This window comes from Protomyctophum bolini, assembly GCF_963924005.1.
Source record: "Protomyctophum bolini genome assembly, chromosome: 20".
NCBI classification, from domain to species: domain Eukaryota; kingdom Metazoa; phylum Chordata; class Actinopteri; order Myctophiformes; family Myctophidae; genus Protomyctophum; species Protomyctophum bolini.
Window position 1 is genome coordinate 11,332,810 of NC_137881.1, and position 23,910 is coordinate 11,356,719.

General features: G+C 43.8%; 1 protein-coding gene across 1 annotated transcript in view; it reads right to left on the minus strand.

Annotated features, from left to right (window-relative positions):
• Positions 1-1,675: 1,675 nt before the first annotated feature.
• nrxn2b (neurexin 2b) overlaps positions 1,676-23,910 on the minus strand; it is a gene marked incomplete at its 3' end in the record, with an annotated part of 769,013 nt that continues 746,778 nt past the window's right edge. Inside the window, exons 21-22 of the mRNA XM_080791852.1 lie at positions 16,235-16,313; positions 1,676-2,646 (exon numbers count right to left, since the gene is read on the minus strand). Coding sequence (XP_080647978.1) covers positions 1,676-2,646; positions 16,235-16,313 — 1,050 coding nt within the window. The remainder of the gene's footprint in view (positions 2,647-16,234; positions 16,314-23,910) is intronic.

Below are 23,910 nucleotides of genomic sequence, written 5' to 3' on the forward strand. Positions count from 1 at the left end.
AATTATTATAATAAAATAACAAGAAAGGAACAGCAAACAAAAAAAACAAAAAAAAACATCTCCGTCTCTGAATGTTTCTTCACCTACACCAACGATAATGACCGAGTCTTGCAGCATTGCATCAGCCGTACTGTCCATCGGGGTGTATGTGTGTGATGTGTGTGCATGTGTTTTTGTGTGAGTTGTTGTTGTGTGTGTGTGTGTGTGTGTGTGTGTGTGTGTGTGTGTGTGTGTGTGAAACCGATCTCTCATCAAGAAATCCTTATGTCCATCGGCACTGCACGCACGTTCGCGCTTTTTTTTCTTTCTATCATTCGCGCAGCACAATCAGCTCCACAGGTTTTCTGAAACGTCTATACATATATTTATATTTATATAGAGCACAGTTCATTTTGTTTGCTGGAGGTTTTTTCTGCTTGTTTCTCTGTGATTAGTAGTAACTGTTACGGACAGTTTTTTCTCTGCAGGCCCCTCTGCTAGGTCGAGGCTGCCGGGAGCCTCAGAAACACATGACACATAATCTGCTGGAACAAAGGACGACCAAGAAGGGGGCTTAGTTTTGACCTCGAGATGGTTTGGCAGCTATAAACGTTAGGAGACAGCATCCGTTGGGTTGGTCGAGAGTAGAGTGGCGGTATCGCACATGATTGCTACGTTATCATCATCAATCAATCAATCGATCATCATCGTCATAGGTATTGATTTTTTTCCACTTTTTTTTCTCTTTTCTTCAAAACTCCCACGGAAAGTAAAAACAGTTTATTTCATTATTTTTTTTATCTCTTTTTCATTAATGAATACTACATGCTTGAAACACAGCAGAGTTTACGTTTGCGTCGGCTGCCGAGCACGGTTCGTTGGACGGACGGACGGGGAGAGAAAATAGAACACACGTGAACGAGCGGAAGGGAGAGAGAGGGAGAGTTACGACGACGAGGGAGACAGAGACGTTGAATACTTTGAAAGAGGTGACTGATGGAGACAGACAGATGTTTTGGAACACAGTGTCTCTGTAAAGCTGGCAATATACTGGTTTCACAGAGCAGCGCTGAGTCACTAATAATTGAGCACCTGTGCTCTCGACTTGGCAGCTCACGCTAACTAGCCTCGGGGATGCCAGCGAGCGTACAGACAGACCCTCGAATACTGATGGCGGCTCTTTACAGTAGCTCAAGATATTTTAGTCACCAGTCGGTATACGCTTACCCCAGAAAAAACTATACTGCTTCAACGCGTTATCAGCTTGTTGTTGGCACGATTACTGTATGTGTTCGAAATTGGGTGTAACGGGTGTTATAATAACGGCCTTCTTCCCTTTGACCGGTCCTGCCGAAAACATGCACGTCGCATAGTGAGTGAAATCGATAGAAACTATATACGTTTGGCCGAGACATCGAGGAACGGAAATATGACGCATGAAGAGTGATTTATACTTACGTTAGAGTAATAGCATACCAATGTATACTATACACGGTTAAGTTATACTATACGCAACAGGGAGTGGCGAAACGATGTTTTGTAATGAATCATGAGTCAGACAGACACTGCCACTGAAATATATAAATGTATTACGCATCAACTTATACTGCCATGTCTCTCTCTCTCTCTCTCTCTCCCCTTCTCTCCTCTAAGTGTGCCTCCTGCCCCACGGACTACCACCCCCCCCCCCACTTCCTCAGACGTAGTACTCCTTGTCCTTGTTCTTCTTGTTCTTGGTCACCGTCTTGGCGTTGGCGGCGGGCTGCTTCTCCTTGACCAGGGCGCCGTTGCTCTGCGTGGCCGAGTTGCTGATGTAGTTGCGGCTCTGGTCCACCTGGTAGGAGCCCTCGTCGCGGTTGCGGTACTTGTACATGGCGTAGAGCAGGATGAGGATGCAGAGGGCGGCCGCGGCCACGATGCCCACCACCATGCCCGTGGTGCTGCTGGACTGCTGCACCTCCACGGCGCCGGGCAGGCCTCTCTCCGGGGACGTGGGGTCTGGGGTCAAGGGCACATGGGGGAAGTTAGGGGGGTAGGAGGTCACGCCTGCAGCGCCCGCTGCGCCCGCCCCACGGCGGTGCCCCGGGTCGGACGAGGAGGGGTGGGCTGGCGGAGGCAGCAGCACCTGGTCACGGGTGTTCAATTTCCCGGCGGGGATGTTGTTGTTGCCGCCGGGCGCAGGCGCGCCGGGCTTGAGGCGTGGAGCGCCGGGGTGGGCGGGGTCGGCCGTGGGGGTGGCGGCACCGGCGAGGGGCGGGCGGTGGGAGGAGCCCCCGGGGGAGTGGCGAGAGGAGTGGCGTGTGTCGTGGGGGTCGCCGCCGGCCGGGGGGTGAGGAGGAGGGGGGAGGACAGTCCTGTCGGTGACCAGCGGCGAGTTTTTGTAATAGTCCTCGTCGTCCGACTCGGTCATCTCGCCCGAGCCGTACGCCGACACCTCGATGGGGGACACCTCGTCGCCGCCGCAGTCCTCCTGGTCCAGGGGGCACGGGGGGCGGCGGGGCGGGGCATTGTTGGGCAGCGGGGGCAGGAGGGACTCTTTGGTGGTCTCGAGGAGGGTGAGGAAGGGGCGGTAGGTGGTGGGGGGCGAGGGGATTACCGGGTAGCGCGTGGCAATGGACGGGGGGTCTAGGGAGTCCACCGTTATTATGGGCAACACTAATTCACCTCCTATAAGGACAAGAAAGAGACAACGGGGAAGAAAGGGAGAGCGTTAGAGAAGCCATGGAAGGAGAGATCCCACCAGAAACCAAAAAAGCTAAAATAAAAACAGTTCAAATGAAAACAGTGTTAGAAACAGCACTAAAAACTGCAGGTTAGTTCTAAAAAGTTAGTTAATGTTTTTTTTTAGTTAGTCTCTTTCTAGTTATAGTTAACATACTGACTAACGCTTGTCTGACCATTCATAACATGTGTAAAGATGGTAGAAGTTAACATATGCTGTCCTATATATGCCTGTCATTCCATACTGTTCTGGCCTGTCTCTTTATACTATACACTAGTCTGACTGCATACTACAACTACTACTACTACTACTAGTACTATATGGGATTCTATTCACAACAAGATAAACAGAGGCTACATATTATTACATTGAACAGCTAAAAATCCAAAGTATAACAACAGCCTATATAATATAGCCCTCACTTCTCCTATTCTTACCTATAATGCTGATCAACACTAGCGCTCAAGATGTTTGTTCTGCTCTGATTGGTTTAAATAAGATAGCAAACCACGAGGTTCAGGGTCACTTACATCAACAAATTGGCCGCATGATTTTTGCATGAAAAAAAAATTACAAAAAGAAAGCTGTGTAAGATTGTTCTCGGAATGTGATAAACAACTCCACACCCAACCCCCCCTCCCCTCTTCCTTTTCTCCTATCTTCTCTGTGTTATTATTTTTTCTAAATTTGTATTATTTATGTATTTTTGTATGGAGAAAAGTAATCATAATAAAAAAAAATCCTTGAATAATTCATTTTTTTCCCCCTATTTTTTTTTTTACTCTCCAGTTTCTCGTGAAGAATATGGGCTCAATCCTATTTCCCCCTTTGGCCATGCTCATTTCTAATTAGCTTAATCTGTATGCAAAATCTTAAGACCAAACTGAGGGTAAACTGATGGGCCTAATTTACTACCCCACACTCCGTGTGCAAAAGACTAGAGCGGAATGAGAGAGAGGCTGAAACGCTCAACACTTAATGCTGTCTCTCTCTCTCTCTCTCTCTATCTCACTCAGACTAGCCTCTAATGCCCTTCTCCCTCCCACAAGGCATTGTTAATTAAACACAAGATGTGTTCTGTATTTAAGAGGAAGTGCTTACGTGAACTCATTTGCATTCCATGTTAAGTAAATATTATCGGGGTGTAATAAGTGTAATTTACATTTCGAATGGATTCAGTGGTGATCATTCCATCGGGGTTGGAAGCCCAATTCAAGTTAAGTGTTAAACAAAATGGGGAAAATGTTAACAGTATACATAACACAGTATATCAGTGACAGACAGGCTATATGCATTTCACTTCAAAAAAATAACAATTTCCTTTTCTTATAAATGACACCCGGAGTTGTGTTAACGTTAAAAGCATCTCTGGCTAATAAGACAAATATGCCTCAAAACATCATACTTGCCCTCTATAACTAAAATGTAAAAATAAAAACACATATTTTAAGTTGATGATGTAATTATGTCCATGTGTGCTCCAGCCCTATCGAATGTATGGAATGCACATGGTAATAAAATCTATTTCAAATATTGTTTTGACGCTCATATTAACCGTAGGAAGTATTAAGTTATGCATTAGCATTCCATACATTCCATAGGGCTAGACCATAAACATTCTCTATCTGTTTTTATTGTGTTATTTTAGTTGTAGAGGGCAAGTATAATGTTTTAAGGCATATTTGTCTTATCAGCCAGGGACCCTTTTTTAACAATCAAAGATACAATTCGAAACAGGATAGTGGGAGGGGGTGGGGAGGGAATCTTCTTGGGAGGGAAAAAAAGGAAAGGTATAACAGCATTTACATGGCTAAAGAAATGCCAATAGCATCAGCATAAAATCATGACTCTGGCTCTTTGTTCATTTGATGAGGTAAATCAGAGTGTCTCAGAGGGGAGAGGGATTAGATGAAGAAATCCGGGGTATAATATAGTATAATACGATGAGGTATAAAGAGGATCAGAGTTTTTTTGGGGGCGGTGGTTGTGAGGGTTCCCCCCGTGGGGATAAATGCAGCACTCAAGCCCCAGAACCATTCACATTTCCAATAATATAAGGGCTTTGTTATACACAAGGAGATGCATTGCATTGATAAAGCCTGTAAGAGATGTTAATAGCATAAAAAACAATACACATTGAAATTGAGTGAAACATTAAGCCTATACTAGAGCTGTGGAGGGGGACAAAGAATGGTTAGTTATAGTTCTACCTGCTATCCAATCTGTTCCCTAACTTCTAATTTCAACGACCGCCACAGGAACTGTCCTGTTTCCATGGCAATATACACGTTGGCCGTCCCCGTTTAATTCTTCCTTATCTCTCTGTGTGTGTGAGTGCTGTGTTTCACCCGACTCGAGAGCATGACGTACGAAGAGTGCGGCGACATTATTTTTTGAGGAATCAGAATCATTGCGGCTGAAAGAATCCCGAGTTTTGGAAGTCGGGGGAAATCATGAGAATCCCTGGGTTTATTATTATGGAATGACTTGTCAAAAGTTGGAGAGGGTGCATACATGGGCAGCGACGGAATATTATACAAGTTTTAAGCGTCCCTTAGCTCCCTCCGAGATACAATATGTGTGACTGAGGGTGGTAGAGGAGACAGGGTTTGCTGCTATCTTTACCACACCATCTGTCTGTGTGACAGAGATGGTGCCAATGCAATTTCAAGCTGTATACCTGCTGTTCTGCCTTGCCGTCTAGCTAACATTCCGCTCGCCGTGCCCCACTTAACGTGCGCACCCAACATCCGGAACGCCTTCTTTCTACTGTCAGACAGACCACTTTACTGAATATTAGCCAAAAATATGTCTGGAAATCCGCACGTAGATATTTCACATTAAGTTGCAGACAGTGCCGTCAGGCCACTTTATCTGCAATATTCTGTCCACTTTGACAGTGTCACTCTCTGGAGTAAACATCGTCTGCAATGCCAATTCAATACCGCGAAACATGGCACAAAGGAATTTCTGTTGTGTAATGGCTAAACTTTATAGTCATTACACAACAGCCATTCCTTTATCCATATCCTTTAGCCGCTAAAGCAGTGGTTCCCAAAGTGGGGTCCAGGGACCCTTAAGGGTCCTTGAGGGAGTTCCAGGGGGTCCCCACTCCCAAGCTAAATGATATTGAGGAACCAAATGGACTCTCTTATGGGTCAGTAACTCTGAGAGTGTACAAATGGAACCAAATGGGTCCATTTGGTTCCATTTGTACACTCTCAGAGTAAAATTTACTTAGATTTTACAAAATAACTTGGGGTCCCAGAGATACATTCCATTAATTAGGGGACCTTATCCTAATGCATGTCAAACCGGAGGTCCTTGAAATTAAAATGGTTGAAAATCACTGCTAGAGCCGTAAAGAAAACCTTCTCGTATGGGGGTCCCTGGTATATCTTTTCAAAATGGGGGGTCCGCAGGCTGAATGACTATCATTTTGGGGGTCCTTGACATGAAAAGGTTTGAGAACCACTGGCATACAGGAATGTACACAGCTGTTACTTTTCAGGAAGTACAGTAGCAAAAGTAGCAGATCTACAAGCTCGAGCGTGTGGGTCTTTTGTGTCACGCTGTAGTGAGATCAATTGGGGCGTTAATTAATTTACAACAAAACACAAAAAGGTTATATGATCAAAACCTAAGTTAATGTGTTGTTCACGCATGGATATATATACTGTGTACTAGCCCTGCGACATAGTAGCATCATGTCCAGGGGTGTACTTGTACATCATGACGCTGCCTCATTCTACAGATATGCCCCTAGCTGGCTCGGCAAGGCTTACTAAATAATAAAATGATAATTGTTCTTGTCTAAATGTATACATTAAATCACAAGTCTTATTCCTACAAAGCCTGCATAGGGGGCTATAGGGCTGCAACTATCAATGACCTTCTTAATGATTGTGCTATCAATTACTTTTACAATTATTAAACCGAGAAGGGTTGTTTTGTTTTCATTTATTCATATCACCAAAATACGGAAAATAGCCTTTTATTATATTTAATTCATTCTTGTTTTTATGACAGATTAAATCAATTAGTTCGATTAACTGTCGTGCACATCCTCGGGGTTAATGTAACGGCGTCAGACCTGGAGTCGGTCTGGCTGTTGTCAGAGAAATAATGAAACACAACCCTCACACACACACACAGAGGAAGTCACGGCGCAACACGGCTATCTAGCGGCACCATCTTTTCATTTCCTCTGTTCGACCACATACTCTACTGCAGCCAAACGGAATCTAACCGTAGCAACACGTGTGATTGGCTCTGTCTTCTTCCCCTGTGCGATTGTATCCTGTTTCTTCCTCCATATGCAGCAGCAGCGACTGCTCAATCTAACACCCAGCGGTTGGTCAGAGGGGGGAGATGCTGTGAAAAGCGTGTGGGTTTTGACTGAGTGTTTGGTTTCATAGGGCCTACTTGGTGAGGGTCAGAGCACTGTTGATTTTGACGGCACGTTTTGATTTTAGTCTTAGTCGTAGTATACTGGATCTCTTGTCCACTAGCCCCTTCCTAACATTTTAGGCTAAAATGTTGACAAAAGTGTCAATATATTTAGTCTCAGTTTTAGTCATGGTAGCTTAGTTTTAGTTTAGTTTCCATTTAGTTTTCGTCAGTGAAAAAGGGTAGTCGACGAACATTTTTCGTCAGTTGTAGTCGACAAAACATGGGTCAGAGCAGCTATAGAAAATCCATTCTGTTTTTGATTGCATGGGATGGGAGCAGCATTTCAGGTCAAGCTAGATTTTACATTTTGGACACGTTGTTGAAATGGTAAGCAATCCACGAGGGCATCGCCAACAATTAACGTAGGTAGGTTTATGGTTCGTGTTATATTTAACGTCACACGTGCATTTCATCTTTTTGTATAGGTATGCTTCTGTGCTCTGTCCACCTGGTTTGTTTTTGTCCTGAACCATTCATTAAAATAAAACAAAAATCTGTTTTTAATTGTTCGTTCGATATGCCACATGATGTCATAATGGCTACTCAGTCACTGATGAAAGCCTGATGGCTGTGGCATGGTGAATGAACTATGACATTAAGCAAACAGTTTTTATTGGTTTTTGTGTGAGTGTCTTCCTTTTAAATCAAATCTTCATCCCTGACATTGAGCTCCCAGACTCACAAATAAGTTTAACATGTTCTTAACGTAGACGTACTGACATTATAAAAAAGACAAAATCCAAGTTGTGCTTGTTTGACAATGATTCTTGTTATTTAAGCTCACATGCATGCTTACGTAAAATGTGCCGTGTATATGCCGTCAGTACACTGTGACGCATCCCCTTCCCCATTTACCACCGTCAGTACACTGTGACGCATCCCCTTCCCCATTTACCAAATGCGAAGGCAGTTCATCTCCTGACAAACCGATCACGTTTTCTCACCCACATGCATTTGAAATATTTAGAGCAACAAAAAGCTATTTGCGGGAGTTTTGAGCGATCCATAATTCAGCGTTGATTAAACTTCAGCACAATTACAATGGTGTGTGTACTCTCTCTGAGCATAATGTAGCCCTACTGTCTATCTCCTTGTTCACTTGTAAACCGTTTCCAAAGTAGCAGCAATTACCGGTAAAGTCTGTGGGTAAAATGAGAGAATCAGTCCTCACCACCTTCACTCACAGTAAAGTGAGTCACATACAGTGATAAATTGTCCAAATGTGCGTCTGTGCGTTCCGTGTCGTCTGCCTGAGGTGACGTGATTTATGGCGACACTGACGGATGACGCGCCACTCATAAACACACTGGGCGATCGCTGTGAGGGTCACCTCGTCTCAGCTTCGACACCACCAGCTAGAATGATGAACTACTGCACACCAGTGGTGGGCAACTTTGACGATGGAGAGAGGGCCACGATAGTTCAACACTCACTCCAGAGGTGGGCCACTATAGTTCCACACTCACTCCAGAGGGCCACGATAGTTCCACACTCACTCCAGAGGTGGGCCACTATAGTTCCACAATCACTCTAGAGGGCCACAATAGTTCCACACTCACTCCAGAGGGCCACTATAGTTCCACACTCACTCCAGAGGGCCACGATAGTTCCACACTCACTCCAGAGGTGGGCCACTATAGTTCCACAATCACTCTAGAGGGCCACAATAGTTCCACACTCACTCCAGAGGGCCACTATAGTTCCACACTCACTCCAGAGGGCCACTATAGTTCCACACTCACTCCAGAGGGCCACTATAGTTCCACACTCACTCCAGAGGGCCACTATAGTTCCACACTCACTCCATAGGGCCACTATAGTCCCACACTCACTCCAGAAGGCCACTATAGTTCCACACTCACATCTGTACTGTCGTAGCAAGAATAGCAGATCTACAAGCTCAAAACGTGTCGCAGTGAGCTTGTTGGTCTAGGCCTAGGGTGTGTGGTGGGTGAAGGCTGGAATTAAGACAGTCGGCAATCGGCATAGCCGATCTGCATCCGTTGGAGATTTCGAAGAAGACCGTTGTGCCTCTCAAATTATACACTAAACTGCGAACATGCTTTTTGGTTTTCCTCTGAATCAATTTGACATCTTCCCATATCTTTTTTTGCACTGACCTCCTCCAAGCACTTTTCTTATAGCATTTCTTCCACCCAGCCTATTTTCAAATGATAAAAGTAATTTTCAATGACAAGCTTCACTGTTCTCCCTCTACTCCCACTCACTATTCAGGTACGAAAAAAAAGGAATGAAAAGAAAAGGAATAAAATCACCATGTCCACGGCCCCAAAAAATAGGAAATAGCTTTGGTAGTGGAATGTGTGTGGAATTATTCACAGTTTGAAGTGCTGCTGGGATGGCCCGGGAGAGAGGGGAGGGATGGTGGGGGGGGGGGATGAGTGTTTCAGCAGGGCCAGAAAATGAGATTCCTCATAATCTATGTATTGTGCCATGATAATGTTATGCAGTAATCCTAATTATATTTCTCCAACACATATCAAATACAGTAAATTATACATTTTCACTCTTTTTGCTACAGAATGGTCCACATGGTATCAGAACCTGGATTATCCTATTTTATGTTGCGCTTCATCTTTTTGATATTTGCGATATCATGTGAGAGCCCTCGGATGTTAGACTGGGCTAACTGGACAGGGCAATGCAATGATCTCTGATGTTAGACTGGGCTAACTGGACAGGGCAATGCAATGATGTCTGATGTTAGACTGGGCTAACTGGACAGGGCAATGCAATGATCTCTGATGTTAGACTGGGCTAACTGGACAGGGCAATGCAATGATCTCTGATGTTAGACTGGGCTAACTGGACAGGGCAATGCAATGATCTCTGATGTTAGACTGGGCTAACTGGACAGGGCAATGCAATGATCTCTGATGTTAGACTGGGCTAACTGGACAGGGCAATGCAATGATCTCTGATGTTAGACTGGGCTAACTGGACAGGGCAATGCAATGATGTCTCACCTGCAGCTGTGGATCAAGTCCTGAATGCACAAGGTGGCTATTCCCGCCTCAAAAGCCACACGTAATCCCTATACATTCTACCTGCAGGGAACTTGGATGAGGAAATACGATTAATTAGTCATAAAATTAGCTTATATACATTCCATTGGATGCTATTTCCTCACCTCCTTTTGATATATGGAGCTCAGTGGCCTTGTGGTTAGAGTGTCCGCCTGAGACTGGGAGGTCCCAGTGGGACCCAGTGCCTCCTTGCTTGGCACTCAGCATCAAGGGTTGGATTGGGGGATATTAAAGTCCCTCCGATATATCCAGGGGGTGTACTTGTACATCAAGCTGCCTCACGCTACAGAAACAGGAGATAGACTGCCTTCCTGCCCTATGGGCCTCATGGCTCGGCAAGGCTTACTCACTTACTTTTGATACTGTATGAGAAGACCTTTTGGGTCTCTGTGCATAATAGCCGACTGAGTGATGTGTTTAGTGACGGGTTGGTTTGATCAAACGGAGGCTCAGGACTTCACAACCGGCACATTGGTTCCACCTCTCGTCCTCAAAAAGAACATTCATACTTTGTCTCTATGACACGTATTCGCCTGATGAATTATGGAAGAACTTGTCGGCGCTCTGATCTTGCCGAGACAGAGTAAAACTGATATAGCACTGCTGTTACAGTACAGCCAATGACTGATCATTATGAGAGTGAGAGAGAGGGGGGGGGGGGGGGGGGGGTAGGGTGATAGGGGGACAGCAGGCAGAGAAGAGACAGCTATTGTGACCTGCTGAACCAAAGCCATATGGCTGTTACTGAAACTCATTTAGAGAAAAAAATACATTTGTTTATGTCAAAGTCTTGGTTTTTTGCACATGGTACAATTCTGAGAGTGTAATGAAATGCTCTGTCTTTTTGCTGCAGTGTATGGAATTTAAACTCACCCCTGACAACTTTTAACTCTTATTGAAACAACTACACACCTTTCATGCACTATATTATGCTTGGATTCAATCTCAGAGTGACGGCTCCTTCGCTCAACTGTCACGCTGGAAAAATGTAATCTGTTGGTTTTGTTTTCTTGGTTTGTTTTTTTTCCCCGACTTCAGTGTACAGCAGCGCTGCAGGCTTACGTTTGCACTGAAATATGATGTTTATTATCACCTGCACTATAGCATTATAGGAGAAATCAAGTCAGGTTGGGGTTTGGTAGAAACTGAAGTTTATTTACAGTATAGCTGTAAATTGTATATACTGTAATATACTTTGTCTTTCATATTTTCGGTATTTTGGTATACTAGAGCGGTTCCCGTTGGTCACTGGCCTATACTTAATTGGACCGATGCAAGTTGGAAATGGAGTTATTTGTCTTAAAGACATACATACACACGCAACTTGGTGCATTTATAGATATATACTTTAAAATTGAGAAATTCTCAAAATTGAGACGGAATTAAGGTGAAAGTGATAATTGATGAATCAAACTATAGGCAAACATTTTGTCGAAAATAGCAGATCTACAAGTTCACAGTGAGGTGAGGGGGGGGGGGGGGGAGAATCCCTGGGCGACCCCTGTCTGTCAAGCAGGTGTTTCTAATGCATTGCCTGTACAGTCAGTCAGTAGTACCAGAGGAGCGAGGTGATATTTTTGGGTCCCGTCTGACAGACATGCAGCGATGGGGGCCAGGGGTGCACCGAGGAGAACAATGGCTCCATTAAGTGTTCGTCTCCACTGCACTATTCTCACCTGTGAGTGCCTGCCAACGGTCCCGGGGAATGATCAATCGTGCAATGAAGAAAATGACTTTTCCCCTTATACTCCCAAGCGCCATTTTCAGAGATTCGGAGATATCTGATCGCAACTTCTTGGAACACGAACGTCACACACTTGGAAGTGTCAAGCGAGGACGAGGAGTATACGCAGACGTTTCAGGAACGAAGGTCTGGTGTGTGTGTGTGTGTGTGTGTGTGTTGAAAAGACAATTATTAATGCATTGTTGTTTTTGTTAGATTGGTTTTATTTGTTTGTTATGCTGGTGAATTCGTATTGCATTGTTTTGTCTCTACCCTGAGCAACAAAAACATGATAAATTGCAATCAATGTTCCATTGAAATGGTAATTAATTATTGTATCTTGAATATTGAATTAGTCTCTATATACTTGTAAATAATAAGCAATAAAACTAGTGTTGCCGTAAGTTTCTTCATTAAAGCTTGTGTGGCGTACAGCTGGAAGTACATAGTACATGCAGCGCAGTAGGCAGAACCGCAAATATGGTGTTAAATGTAATAAAACAATGCTGGCTTTGTGAGATATCTTCTTTCTTTTCTTTTTATCACTTTCCTCCAGTGCACAGAAGTAAGAGTTTAGCTGTCAGTGACATCCAAGCAAGTCTTTGGGAGAGCAGGTAACATTATGGAGATGAACTAAAAGAGAAAAGTGAAGCAGACTATCTGTGGTGGTGTGGGAGGGAAAGCGGATCGGGCTGTTATGCCTAGGAGAGCAGCGTCTGTTGCTTGCATAGCACACACATTGCTCTGTGCGCACGCGTGCGTGCGTGTGTGTACACACAACTTGAACAAGCAAGAGCATGGTCGTGCAAAACTATATATTTAACAGAAACGTGTGCGCGTGTGCATGTGTGTGCGTGCGCGCATACTTATAGGTGTGCAAGGTCTCCTTGTGTTAACAAATATATTCATGTGCGCCGGAGCATCTGTGCATCTATCTGTATACACAAATTGTGTTGTGTTTGTCATTCCGCTGCTCCTGCTATATACAGTGCATCATCATCATCATCCCCCCGTGGGCAGTCAGTCAGTCAGTCAGTCAGTCAGTCAGTCAGTCTCTCTATAGGCTGCGTTCCTGTGCTTCTTCCGTGTCCCAGACTCCAGAGCTCATTAAAAGCACTGGAGGAACCACAACCAAACGCATGCCTGGGTGGATGTAATTAAGGCTCCCTAACAAAGTCAGAGATTAATTAGCCCAGTGGGAAAGGCATGCAGCTGAGATAGATAACTCATATGATCATCTGCAGCGATGCCCCCCCCCCCCCTCTCTCTGTCCCTTCCAAACTAGCCTCTCTCTCTACTCTGACTCACGCTCTTTCTATCCACCCCCACCTCCCTTCCTCTACCTCCTCTCAAGCCAAGCCAGTTTTCTCCTCCTCCCTCCCTATTCTCGCTCCTGCTTTGAGTGCAAAGGGACGTGACGCACATCTCAACGAGGGTCAGTCCTTGGAGATATAGTCTTCAAATGCAGCCACCTCTCTCTCTCTCTCTCTGGTATATTGTCTGTTTCTGAAGTCTCACTCTCTCTTTCTTTATTCACGTTTTATTTCAATAATTTATAAAGCAGTTTCAGCTTAATTGTCAGCAGGTGTACATTATTTGTGCTTTGTGTGAATGTGTGCCTTTGGTTTGGCGCGCGTGTGTGCGTGCGTGTGTACGGTATGGGTGCATCTATCCACCTGTTCCTGTGATGAATAATTGAGTATAGAACATCAAGAGAAATCATTCAACACTTTTCTTTTTGGAGTTAGCATAAAAATGGCGCGGCTGAGAAAACGAGTTTGCTCTCTTTGTACAGACAGAGCCCTTGAACACGTTGCCACTTAGCAGACTATAACCAGCTTCTGAAGCATGTTGTAACCCAATAAAATACCGACGTCACTACAGGGCTACCGAATGTTAGCTCCATATACTAATCCTATATGAACTATAGCCAGCGGGTTATCGATCGATATTAATTCACGGTGATATCTGGTGGCAATTTGATAGAAAGAGAAATCCCGCCGGCTATTCCTCATGTTCCTCCCATGCTTCCCAGGGAGGTTCTCGTCAATATAACACTGAGCCGCAGCTCTGACACGTAATGGAAAATGACGGACAAAAAAACGGGAGAATGGCCGTGCTTCAGTCAGGAGTGACAGAGAGAGAGAGAGAGAGAGAGAGAGAGAGAGAGAGAGGGAGCGAGCGAGTGTTTGTCGATGCCATACATGTGCGTCTTCTCTCTCTGTGTCCTCATCTCAAGCTCTCCTCGAGCCCTCACTCACTGAGGCTTAGAGACGACCTGGCTATAGCCTGCTTCAGTGGATTGGGTTCAGCATCTGCCAGCGCTGATATCAAGTGGGGTTGCAATATGTGTGTGTGTGTGTGTGTGTGTGTGTGTGTGTGTGTGTGTGTGTGTGTGTTGGTGGGTATGCCAGAAATAAAAAACCTTCTGCCCACAGACCGAGGAAGACAAGTGTCTGACTGTCTGGAAAGGTGAGTATCTGTGCATGGCGTGTCTATCTACGTCTGTGTGTGTGTGTGTGTGTGTGTGTGTGTGTGTGTGTGTGTGTGTGTGTGTGTGTGTGTGTGTGTGTGTGTGTGTGTGTGTGTGTGTGCGTGCGCGCGTGCGTGCATTCGTGCGTGCGAGAGAGAGAGAGAGTGTGGGGGAGGCCTCCCGCAGAAGATTAAGTCTATGGGCATAGCATCCGCAGAAGAAAGTCTCATTTCTCCTTCTGATAAGAAGCGAAGTGAGCCCTCTATTTCAACCAGCTACTATAGCACCTATACAGAGATAAAACCACAGGAGGACTTTGTGATATTGCATTACAACATGGGCTCAGAATCAGTTCCTTCTTCGCACAAAACATACCAATTCCTATAATCTCGAGCCAGGACATATATTCCATTTAAGACTCTAATCCCGTTCCTAATAGCGTTTTGAATGGAAACGGTTGTATTGTATGGGGGGGGGGGGTCGAGCTCTATATCTTAGCAATACTGCACCTTATGCACAGGTTACTTACTTTGCTATAAATCCATATCTCCCTTAAAAATAAACAAAAAATGCTAAATGATATGCTGTAGATGCACTTTATCACCTTTGTACTTTCCTTGTGTATGTACCGGTATGTTTTTAATTATTTGTTTCCTAATGTAAGGTACTGTTTGCTTGTTTTGTCTTATGTTTTCATGTGGGGACTGAGGATGAGAATTTGCATTTTTGCTAAACTCCGGCGTATTTACATTGCATTTATGTAATGACCATTAATATGCATTGTCCTGTCTAAATAAACAAATAAAGTTAAGTTAAGTTATATACCAGACACAGACATGAGGGCAAACCAAAGTCCAAAATAAACTTGGGAAAACTAAATTAACATTACACTTGGATAATTTTATGAAGGTTTGTAGCCTTTGGTGCATTTCTTCAATGTTTTAAGCTTCATTAAAACATGCACTGTTTTGTTGTGCCAATGTTGTAAATGTGCTGTTTTTCCTTCCTTGTTTTCATATAAATTCATAATATCCTTTGGCCGTTTCTCTGATGAAGCTAAAGTGCTCTCGACCTCACGTCTGCCACTGTGTTCTGAATGCTGACATTCAGTGCACAGTTCTTGGCACGCCATCACGGGGATATTGCAATTCGTAATATTGAATTTGTTACTGTTCTTGGCAGTGCTCAGATGGTTTGCCCGGCTTAAATACGACCTACAAACCAGTGACAAGCGCTATACAAATTGTTGGCCTCCACCGTACCTTGGTGTCCAAGCGTTATTCGACCATGAGACATTGCCTTAAAATGCACCTACGCGTTGCTGCTAACTGCCTTCATCAGGGTGACTGATGAAGGCAGTTAGCCGCAACGCGTAGGTGCATTTTAACCTTTTGCAAACGCATTAGCCACCTTATAAAAGGCTTTTTACTTTCCTATACGAGAGTGACTTGGTCACTCAGTTGTACCAAAGAGCACCTTGTTGAAGATTCCTACTCTGGCCAAAAAAGATGCGCTCCTTCTTGTCTTTTTTCTACACACTTGACCGGATCGGACTTGCTTCGGAAACGTTTTGAAACAGCGAGCCGGGCGGGGCGGGCGCATGTATGTATGACCAATCGGTGGTGCTTTATGGAAAGGGTCTGACCAATCGGTGGTGCTGCATATGGAGAGAGGTCACAGGGGTCGCACAGTGTCACCTAAAAGCAGGGATAGTGTTTATAGAGAGAGAGAGACAGAGCCTGCTACATACAGTATAGGAACGTTTTTTGCATTTTCTGCTGAGTTTGTGGAACCCGAGTATAATACGTCGACACCCAGAACCCCCTGAGCTGACTCACCATTTCCTGGCTCACACTCCTCCAGATCCTCGTCGTCGCTCGGACACTCGGCCGACGCTACCAACAAGTCATCTGTGTTCTGGAGAGGAGACAGATAGAGGGGGGGGGGGTTAGGGTTTGGTGAGATTTAGCATCGCTGACCCAAAACTAAAGAATATTGTGTTGTCGTTGGATAAGAGTGTGTCCACAATTCCATGCTGTATTGATGTTGGTACGATTAGGAGAAATAACAGGCACACAGTGATCAAAATAACAATTATTTTCTAGTCTCTAATTGTGTAGACTTCTTGTAAATTAAGTAATGCAGATGTTTAACAATAATTTAACTCTTGAGAGTGTACATTAAACCAAATGGACCTGGTTTCATTTTACACTCTCAGGAGTTAAAGATCTATAATGGTCCATTTGGTTACCACCTCTCCATCATTTAGCGGGGGACCACCTGGAACCCCCTCAAGGACCACAGGTGGTCCCCGGACCACTGGTTGAGAACCACTGATATAATGGACATGATGGCTTCATCCTTTTTTACAAGTTGATGCATTTCAGTACCAATAAGGGCCTGAAAATTAAAGAACGGTAGATCGACTCTTACATGTTTGTTCCAATGTAGTTATTATTTAGTCACAAGCGCTATAGCTTGTTAATACTCTTCACCTCAACCTCGAACGGCAGCGGACTATAATAATAAGTGCCCGATTCTGTCAGAGGCAGGAGCCATTGTTCAGTAAAGTTATAGATCGGCTATTTTTGAGAAATAACCTAAATTGGGATCGGGCAATAGTATAAGAAACGAGATGATTTCCTCTCTTGCATGGAAAAAAACATCAATATATTATGATTCAAAAAAGTGTCAGGGGGTGAAGGTAAAATATGAAGAGACATGCACAGTCACACTCACTCAGAAAAGGTCAAGATTTTATTCTAACCATCAAAGTGCTCTACTCCACTGTGATCAAAGCGCAGCACAGCAGGTAGCTCGATCAGAGCTCCTTTTTGGCGGAAATGTAAATGGGTGCTTCTGCTTGCTTGCAGCAGTCCCTGCACTTCAACAACCCAGGCCGGTGTTATTTAATGCTACCATCACTGTGCTTTTCTCTCTAATGCATGTTGGCATAAACATTACACCACAGGCGCCGCGCGGCAGATTATCAACTATACCCAAAGGACCACATAATATATAGATATACATATAGAGAGGGAGCGAGAGGCATACGTACAGTATAACATTTTAGTTTAGTTTTTCTCAGCATCATTCTGTACCGAGTCACAACATATTTAATCCAATGACTATTTTGGAAATATCCACACCAAGCCTGATTGATGATGGACACTGCACACTAACTAAATGTGTTGTATATATGTAAAATAGCCTCGAATTGCACCATTTTAAACTAAATTGTGTTGTATAAATCAATGGAACATGATGGAATGGAACACCTACTGCAAAGCTGTTCACAAAAACTATACCTAACTTTGCTACTACAGGATATAAACATGCACATATGTTACTATTTATTTTACTCGTTGTTTGCTCTTTCTTGCACTCTTTATTCTATCCCTTTGTTTGCTGTCCTTGCTGTGTTCTTGTTGTTGTTGAATGTTATGTTATCTATGCTGCTGCATTGTCTGAAGGAAGTCAAACAAAAATAAGTTTAACTTTACTGTTTACTGTACTGTCCTGTACAGTGCACACAATTTGCGTCCTCACTTTTGTCTTCAATGTTTGTGTTAACACACAATACACAAAGCTTCCCCCCCCCCCCCCTCTCATACAGTGTTACTTTTCCCATGCAGGGAATGAGAATTACCATCTATACTGTATAGCGTTCACACCAGATTCACTTATTTCATGCATATTATTTCTCTAGCTCTGAACACGTTTTGCAGATTAATCAATTTTTTGAGTGTTACAGACACTTGAACGCTTGTCTGCAAACGTTCCATTAACCACTTGCAAACGGGCGTCCCTATTCTGGCCGAAATTAGCAGATCTACAAGCTCGAAACACATCGCAACGTGATTTGTGGAGAGCTTGCAGCGTGCATTGGCTAATTTCTTTATTGTTGAAGTCGAGACTTTTTTGTGAAATGAAACCTGTCTGTGATCATACAGAATCTAGGACAGCTCACAGAGTAATTTATGAAGCTCCTAAAGATGGTGTGCCGTGTTTCTTTTCCCAGTTTTTCATGTGTTTATGAGGTGACAGTACTTAATTAGACCCCGTGGTGTGGTTGTTATGTGCAATGGTGTCTTCCCGTTGTATTTAGGGTTTCTTCCTGGAGGCTGAAACCTTGACAGTAAAACGTGCCAATGATAAAAACATTGTGATAGTGACATCACAATATCATCCCTTCCCCTAATCCCTCCCCCTGTATCATACAACAACAGCTGTGGGTGCGGCTTCAGTTCAGGTGGATCACCACCTATCACCACCCGCCAGGCAAACCAGGCATACTTAATGAACTGGTGGGCGTGTCCACATAAAACCGACATTTTAACAAATACTGTAAACTTTGTAAAGCTTCCTCCTTATACAGTATAATAATAATACATGTTTTAGGGTGGAAAGAAATCACGGCACTCCACAACAATAAAAGCGAACAGGGCTGTGTTAGCCAGCCAGCTATGTAGAAGTCGTGTCGATAGATGACGCTGCACATAGCTGAATAGCTACATAAGACTCATAAAAAGCATTTAATCGCGTGATTCATTGCTAATCTATGCTCATTCTCACATCATGCGTACTCCTAATGGTATTTGGGGGTTATTATGATGATGCAGTATGCTGAGCTAAGGTGCGTAATGAAGAAATGGCTGTTGTATACACAAGTGGAAAAATGTGTCGTTGGCACTAAAATCACTTAAATGGCCCCCCTTTTTTATGACTTTGGCACTGCGCATTAATGTCAGCCGGAAACATCGACATAGTGCCAGGCAGGATGGATGGACACGTCCTTATATGGCATCCTGGCTATAGGAACAGTGGTGGAAAAAAGTACTCAAATGTTTTTACTTGGATAAAAGTGTCAATACTGCAATGTAGAATATGTACTCTGTTACAAGTAGAAGTCCCGTGTTCGCAATGTACTCAAGTAAAAGTACAAAAGTATCGGCATTCAAATAAAGTAAAAGTACTCAACATTATTGCAGAATGTCCATTTCACAAGTTCAAAATGTATACAAAATCATTTGAAAATAGCCGATCTACAAGCTCACAATGCGTCGCGACTCGCTAGCCGATCCACAAGCTCACAATGTGTCGCATCGGGACGCATTGTGAGCTTGTAGATCGGCTATTTTCAAATGGCCCAAAATGCATATAGGGTTGAAGTGGTAAATGTTTGTTTTCTAGTCAAGATTACAATCTCCAAAGTAACTAAAGTTTTCAAATAATTGTAGTGGAGTAAAAGTAAAAGAATTTGGCTCTGAGATGTAGTGAAGTATTGGAAATTGGAAATGCTCAAGTAAAGTACAAATACCGCAAAATTGTACTTAAGGTCAGTACTTGAGTAAATGTACTTTACACGACAGCCTAGGCAGAGATATTGATGATTCATCAAACGGGACCACGGCACAGAGCTCATTGGCGTTGAGGCGTTGTTTACAGATAGGAGAGCCGTGGTCCGGAGGTATGATATTGAACACACACACACACACACACACACACACACACACACACACACACACACACACACACACACACACACACACACACACACACACACACACACACACACACACACACACACACACACACACACACACACACACGATGCCACATGTGACATGTCCTAGTCGGGTTACATCCATTGATCGCATGTCCTTTTCTTTTCTTCTGCTTTAGTTTTTTTCCCCTCGATACGAGAGAGAGAGAAAGATTAAACCGCAAGACGTGTGTGTGTGTGTGTGTGTGTGTGTGTCCATAAGTGTAATCATTATGTCGTCTGAGCGAGGACCTGTGTGTGTGTGTGTGTGTGTGTGTGCGCATGAGGGTAATCGGATCGGCACCAGCGTCCGTCTGTAATAGAGCACTGAAGGTCCCTGGCCTGAAGTCTCTAACGGCGAGTAGCCTGTTGCCAGATTTTGTGAGATAAATAAGCAACCAAGGTCTATGAAAACAAGTACAAAAGAAGCGACAATAGGCTATATATAGCTATTTGAAAATAGCCGATCTACAAGCTCACGATGAGTCGCAATGCGATCACATGTTTTTTTCTTTATTTGGGACATTTTGGAATCATATTTTTAACATTTAACATTTGAACAACACTAATCTTGTATACACAAGTAAGACGCACGAACATGGGAAGCGAACGCAGCGACGAGAGACAGCGAGATGGGTTGGTCTGTGGACAAAACATATAAAACTGGGGGCCCTTGCTATGAAAATGATCAAAATGCAGATTAAATAATGGGCCTTCATATGAAAAGGGTTGATGAAAACCACTGAGTTAATCAAATCAATCAAACTTTACAAAAATAAACAAGCCCAAAGTCGCTCGTAATAAGCGGACACGGCAACACTGGAGTGCTTTTCTCCCCCCTCTCTCTCTCCTCCCCCCCCCCTCTCTCTCCTCTTCTACTCAACGCTAGCTGCCATCTGGGACCGGAGCACTTTCCCCGGCTATACTTCCATAATACCAGAGATGAATCACCATGCAGACATTTTCATCTCTTATAATAATTATCTGCGTTTTAGTATGAGCAAGATTCAAAGCAGTGCTATACAGTTTAATTGTTGTTAGTTTTATCCAACCAGGACAGAACTCCACAAAGATGTATCGGCTTAAATGTATTAATTCATTTATTAATTGATTTGTTTTTATTTTTATGTTCCAGTTCCAATTTTGTCTGTTTATTATTATTTGTTTGTTTGTTTTATAACTAATTTCAACTTACATCCTATAAAGTTCACTCTCCTGATTAATAATTTAGTTGGTATCCCGACATTCATTGAGAGGTGGAGAGACAGGGAGACTCCTGTTACTGAACAAACAAACTCTATATCAGTGGTTTTCAATCCTTTTTATATCAAGATCCATTATTTATTCGGCATTTGAGTCACGGATCACCGTTTGATGTCATTTAGCCTCTCAGAAGTCAGACCCAAAACTAAAGAATATTTTGTTATCGTTGGAAATGATCTTGTCCACAATTCCATGCTGTATTGATACAGAGAGATAACAGGCAAACGTTGATCAAAAATAAATCAATTATTCTACATTCTCTAATTGCGAAGACTTCTTGTCTACACTGCAAATGCTTAACAAAAATGTAACTCGTGAGAGAGTAAAATGTCATGTTGTTCACTCAAGAGTTAAAGATCTATATAAGGGTCCATTTTGTTACCAACTCTATCATTTAGCTGGGGACCACCTGGCTGGAACCCCCGTTTTTTACACTCTCAGGGTTTATGTACAACTACAGATGTTTGGCCTGTGGCAAGAAAAGAGATGGGATCGAAGGAGCACCTGAAACCAATATTGTCATTGATTTGTGCTTCCAAAGCAGTGTGTGTGTGTGTGTGTGTGTGTGTGTGTGTGTGTGTGTGTGTGTGTGTGTGTGTGTGTGGACTGTGGAGTACTGCACATCAATCCCCTCCCACTGCACTCTGTCCACTTCTCCAAATCATTCAGAGAGGCTTTTAGCTCGGTAATTAGCACCGGTGCGCTCTTCTGAAATGAACGAGATAGGGCTTTCAAGTGAGAGAAGATGGAGGTTTGAGGCTGAGAGAGGATTTAAAAAAAGAGAGAGATGGTCTTAAAGAAATACATTCCTGTTCTTAGTCTAATCGTGGTTGTCTGAGACCGGTGTAAGTGTCTCGCCGACGTATCGACTAGAAGGTAAGCTTCTGCTACCCAACGAGTCCTAACACAGACTGAGAAAAAAGGAAGGAGTCTGTTAATTGGGACCTGGCAATACTGTGAGTGAGAGCGTGCTGGGAAATCTAAAATACTACTAGGCAGTATATTTTTAACGAAGCAAAAGCTTCGAATAACACCCTCTACTCTTGCACGAAACCACACGGAATGCATTTGAAATAGCATCAATGCTCAATATTTACTTTGCTAAGTAGTAGTTGAGTGAGTATAGTGCTGCAGCAATGTGTGATGCTGCTAGGCAGACCTCTTCTCTCAAGGACTCGGTGCGCTAATGGGTAGTACTTTCTTGCACAACACAGCTTCCATTTAATGAACAGTTGGTACGACATGCAGGCATGATATAGGTGGGAAAGAAAATGCCTTCTGAAGGACACCGAACCTGTTATAATAGCTTATTATTAGACTAGTGGGCCGGCGCGACCTGCCTTTTTCCTTGTTCCAGTGTGAGTGCATGACAATGTTGCTCCCCTACTGTTAGCTAATTGCTGTTTATTATGGGCGGATGGCAGTGTGGGGGGGTGCACGGCTCTGTAAAACGCGTGGGCGCAATCACTAGGCTGTAAATCACAGCCGTTTCACGGCGAATGTGCAAGAAAGGCACAAATATAAAGCATATTCACGAAAGAATTACCCCCGCCCGTTTTTTTATCGTGTTGTTGTTGTTCACCGTAAACATCTGTCCGGCTTTATTGTTGATCCGTTTGGGCGTCTTGTAATTGCTGCCTCTATACCAGCGCCGTGCGTGTCTCGGGGGCTGTTTGAAATCAACACAACAGCCTTGATTGGACTAATGGGAGTCGCCCCGCAGAGTCGCTATCCATCCCGACTGCCTCTCATGCAAGGCTGCCGGCTCTTTGAAGAGGTTTGAATGTCAGACTGAGTGAGGGCTGCGACTGGAGTGGGCTCACATACACAACGCTGCAGTGTGAAGCATGTGACCGCCTGACCTTGCGGGCTGAGATACGACGAAGCGTGTGGAGATTTGCGCGTTCGAGGGGCCAGTTCATCCCCCCCAAAATGTCAGCCGCACAACGGAGCCAAGTATATTTCAGTGCAACATGAAATGAAATGAAAATATCTCTATCGTTGTGCCTTTAAAAAACTAAGACCATAGATCTTCTCCTGAAGTGTAGGGAGCATCTGTTTTCTTCCTTGCACCTTAACTCACTGGGCTACCGGCAACCTGACATTCTCCTCTTGACTCACACCCACAATCTGTGGCTTAAAAAAATATGTGCCTGGAGAGGAAAACCCTGCCTACGCTAGCATCTCTTGTTGTGCGTGTCAGCGTCAATTTTGACAGCAAATTGTATTTTGGTTTTAAGTCAATAGTCTTTTGAATATAGTTTTCATTTTATTTAGTTTTAGTCACATTTTAGTCACCTGGGATGTTTTAGTGTTTAGTCTAGTTTTAGTCGACTAAACATCATAACATTTTAGTCAACTAAATCTACAGTTGATTTAGTATGTTGGCCTTGATGCCGTCGTAATGACTGATTTGCCACGCGACAACGCCTGGAAAATAGAACGGTGGCGTATCGGAGCGTCGCCGGTGTGGGATAGGTTCATTGGAAATAACGGAGGCGGCTGTTTTGACGCGCGGCGTTTGCAGACGGTGTGTGTAGCCCTTGACACTGTCGCGCATGGTGGGCGAGCGCTGCTTGCAAGGCGGGTGGTGCCAGTGTTGTACTAAGACGAAAAATGTTCGTCGACTACCTTTTTTCACTGGCGGAAACTAAATGGAAACTAAATGAAAACAAGCTATGATGACTAGAAAAGTAAGACTAAATA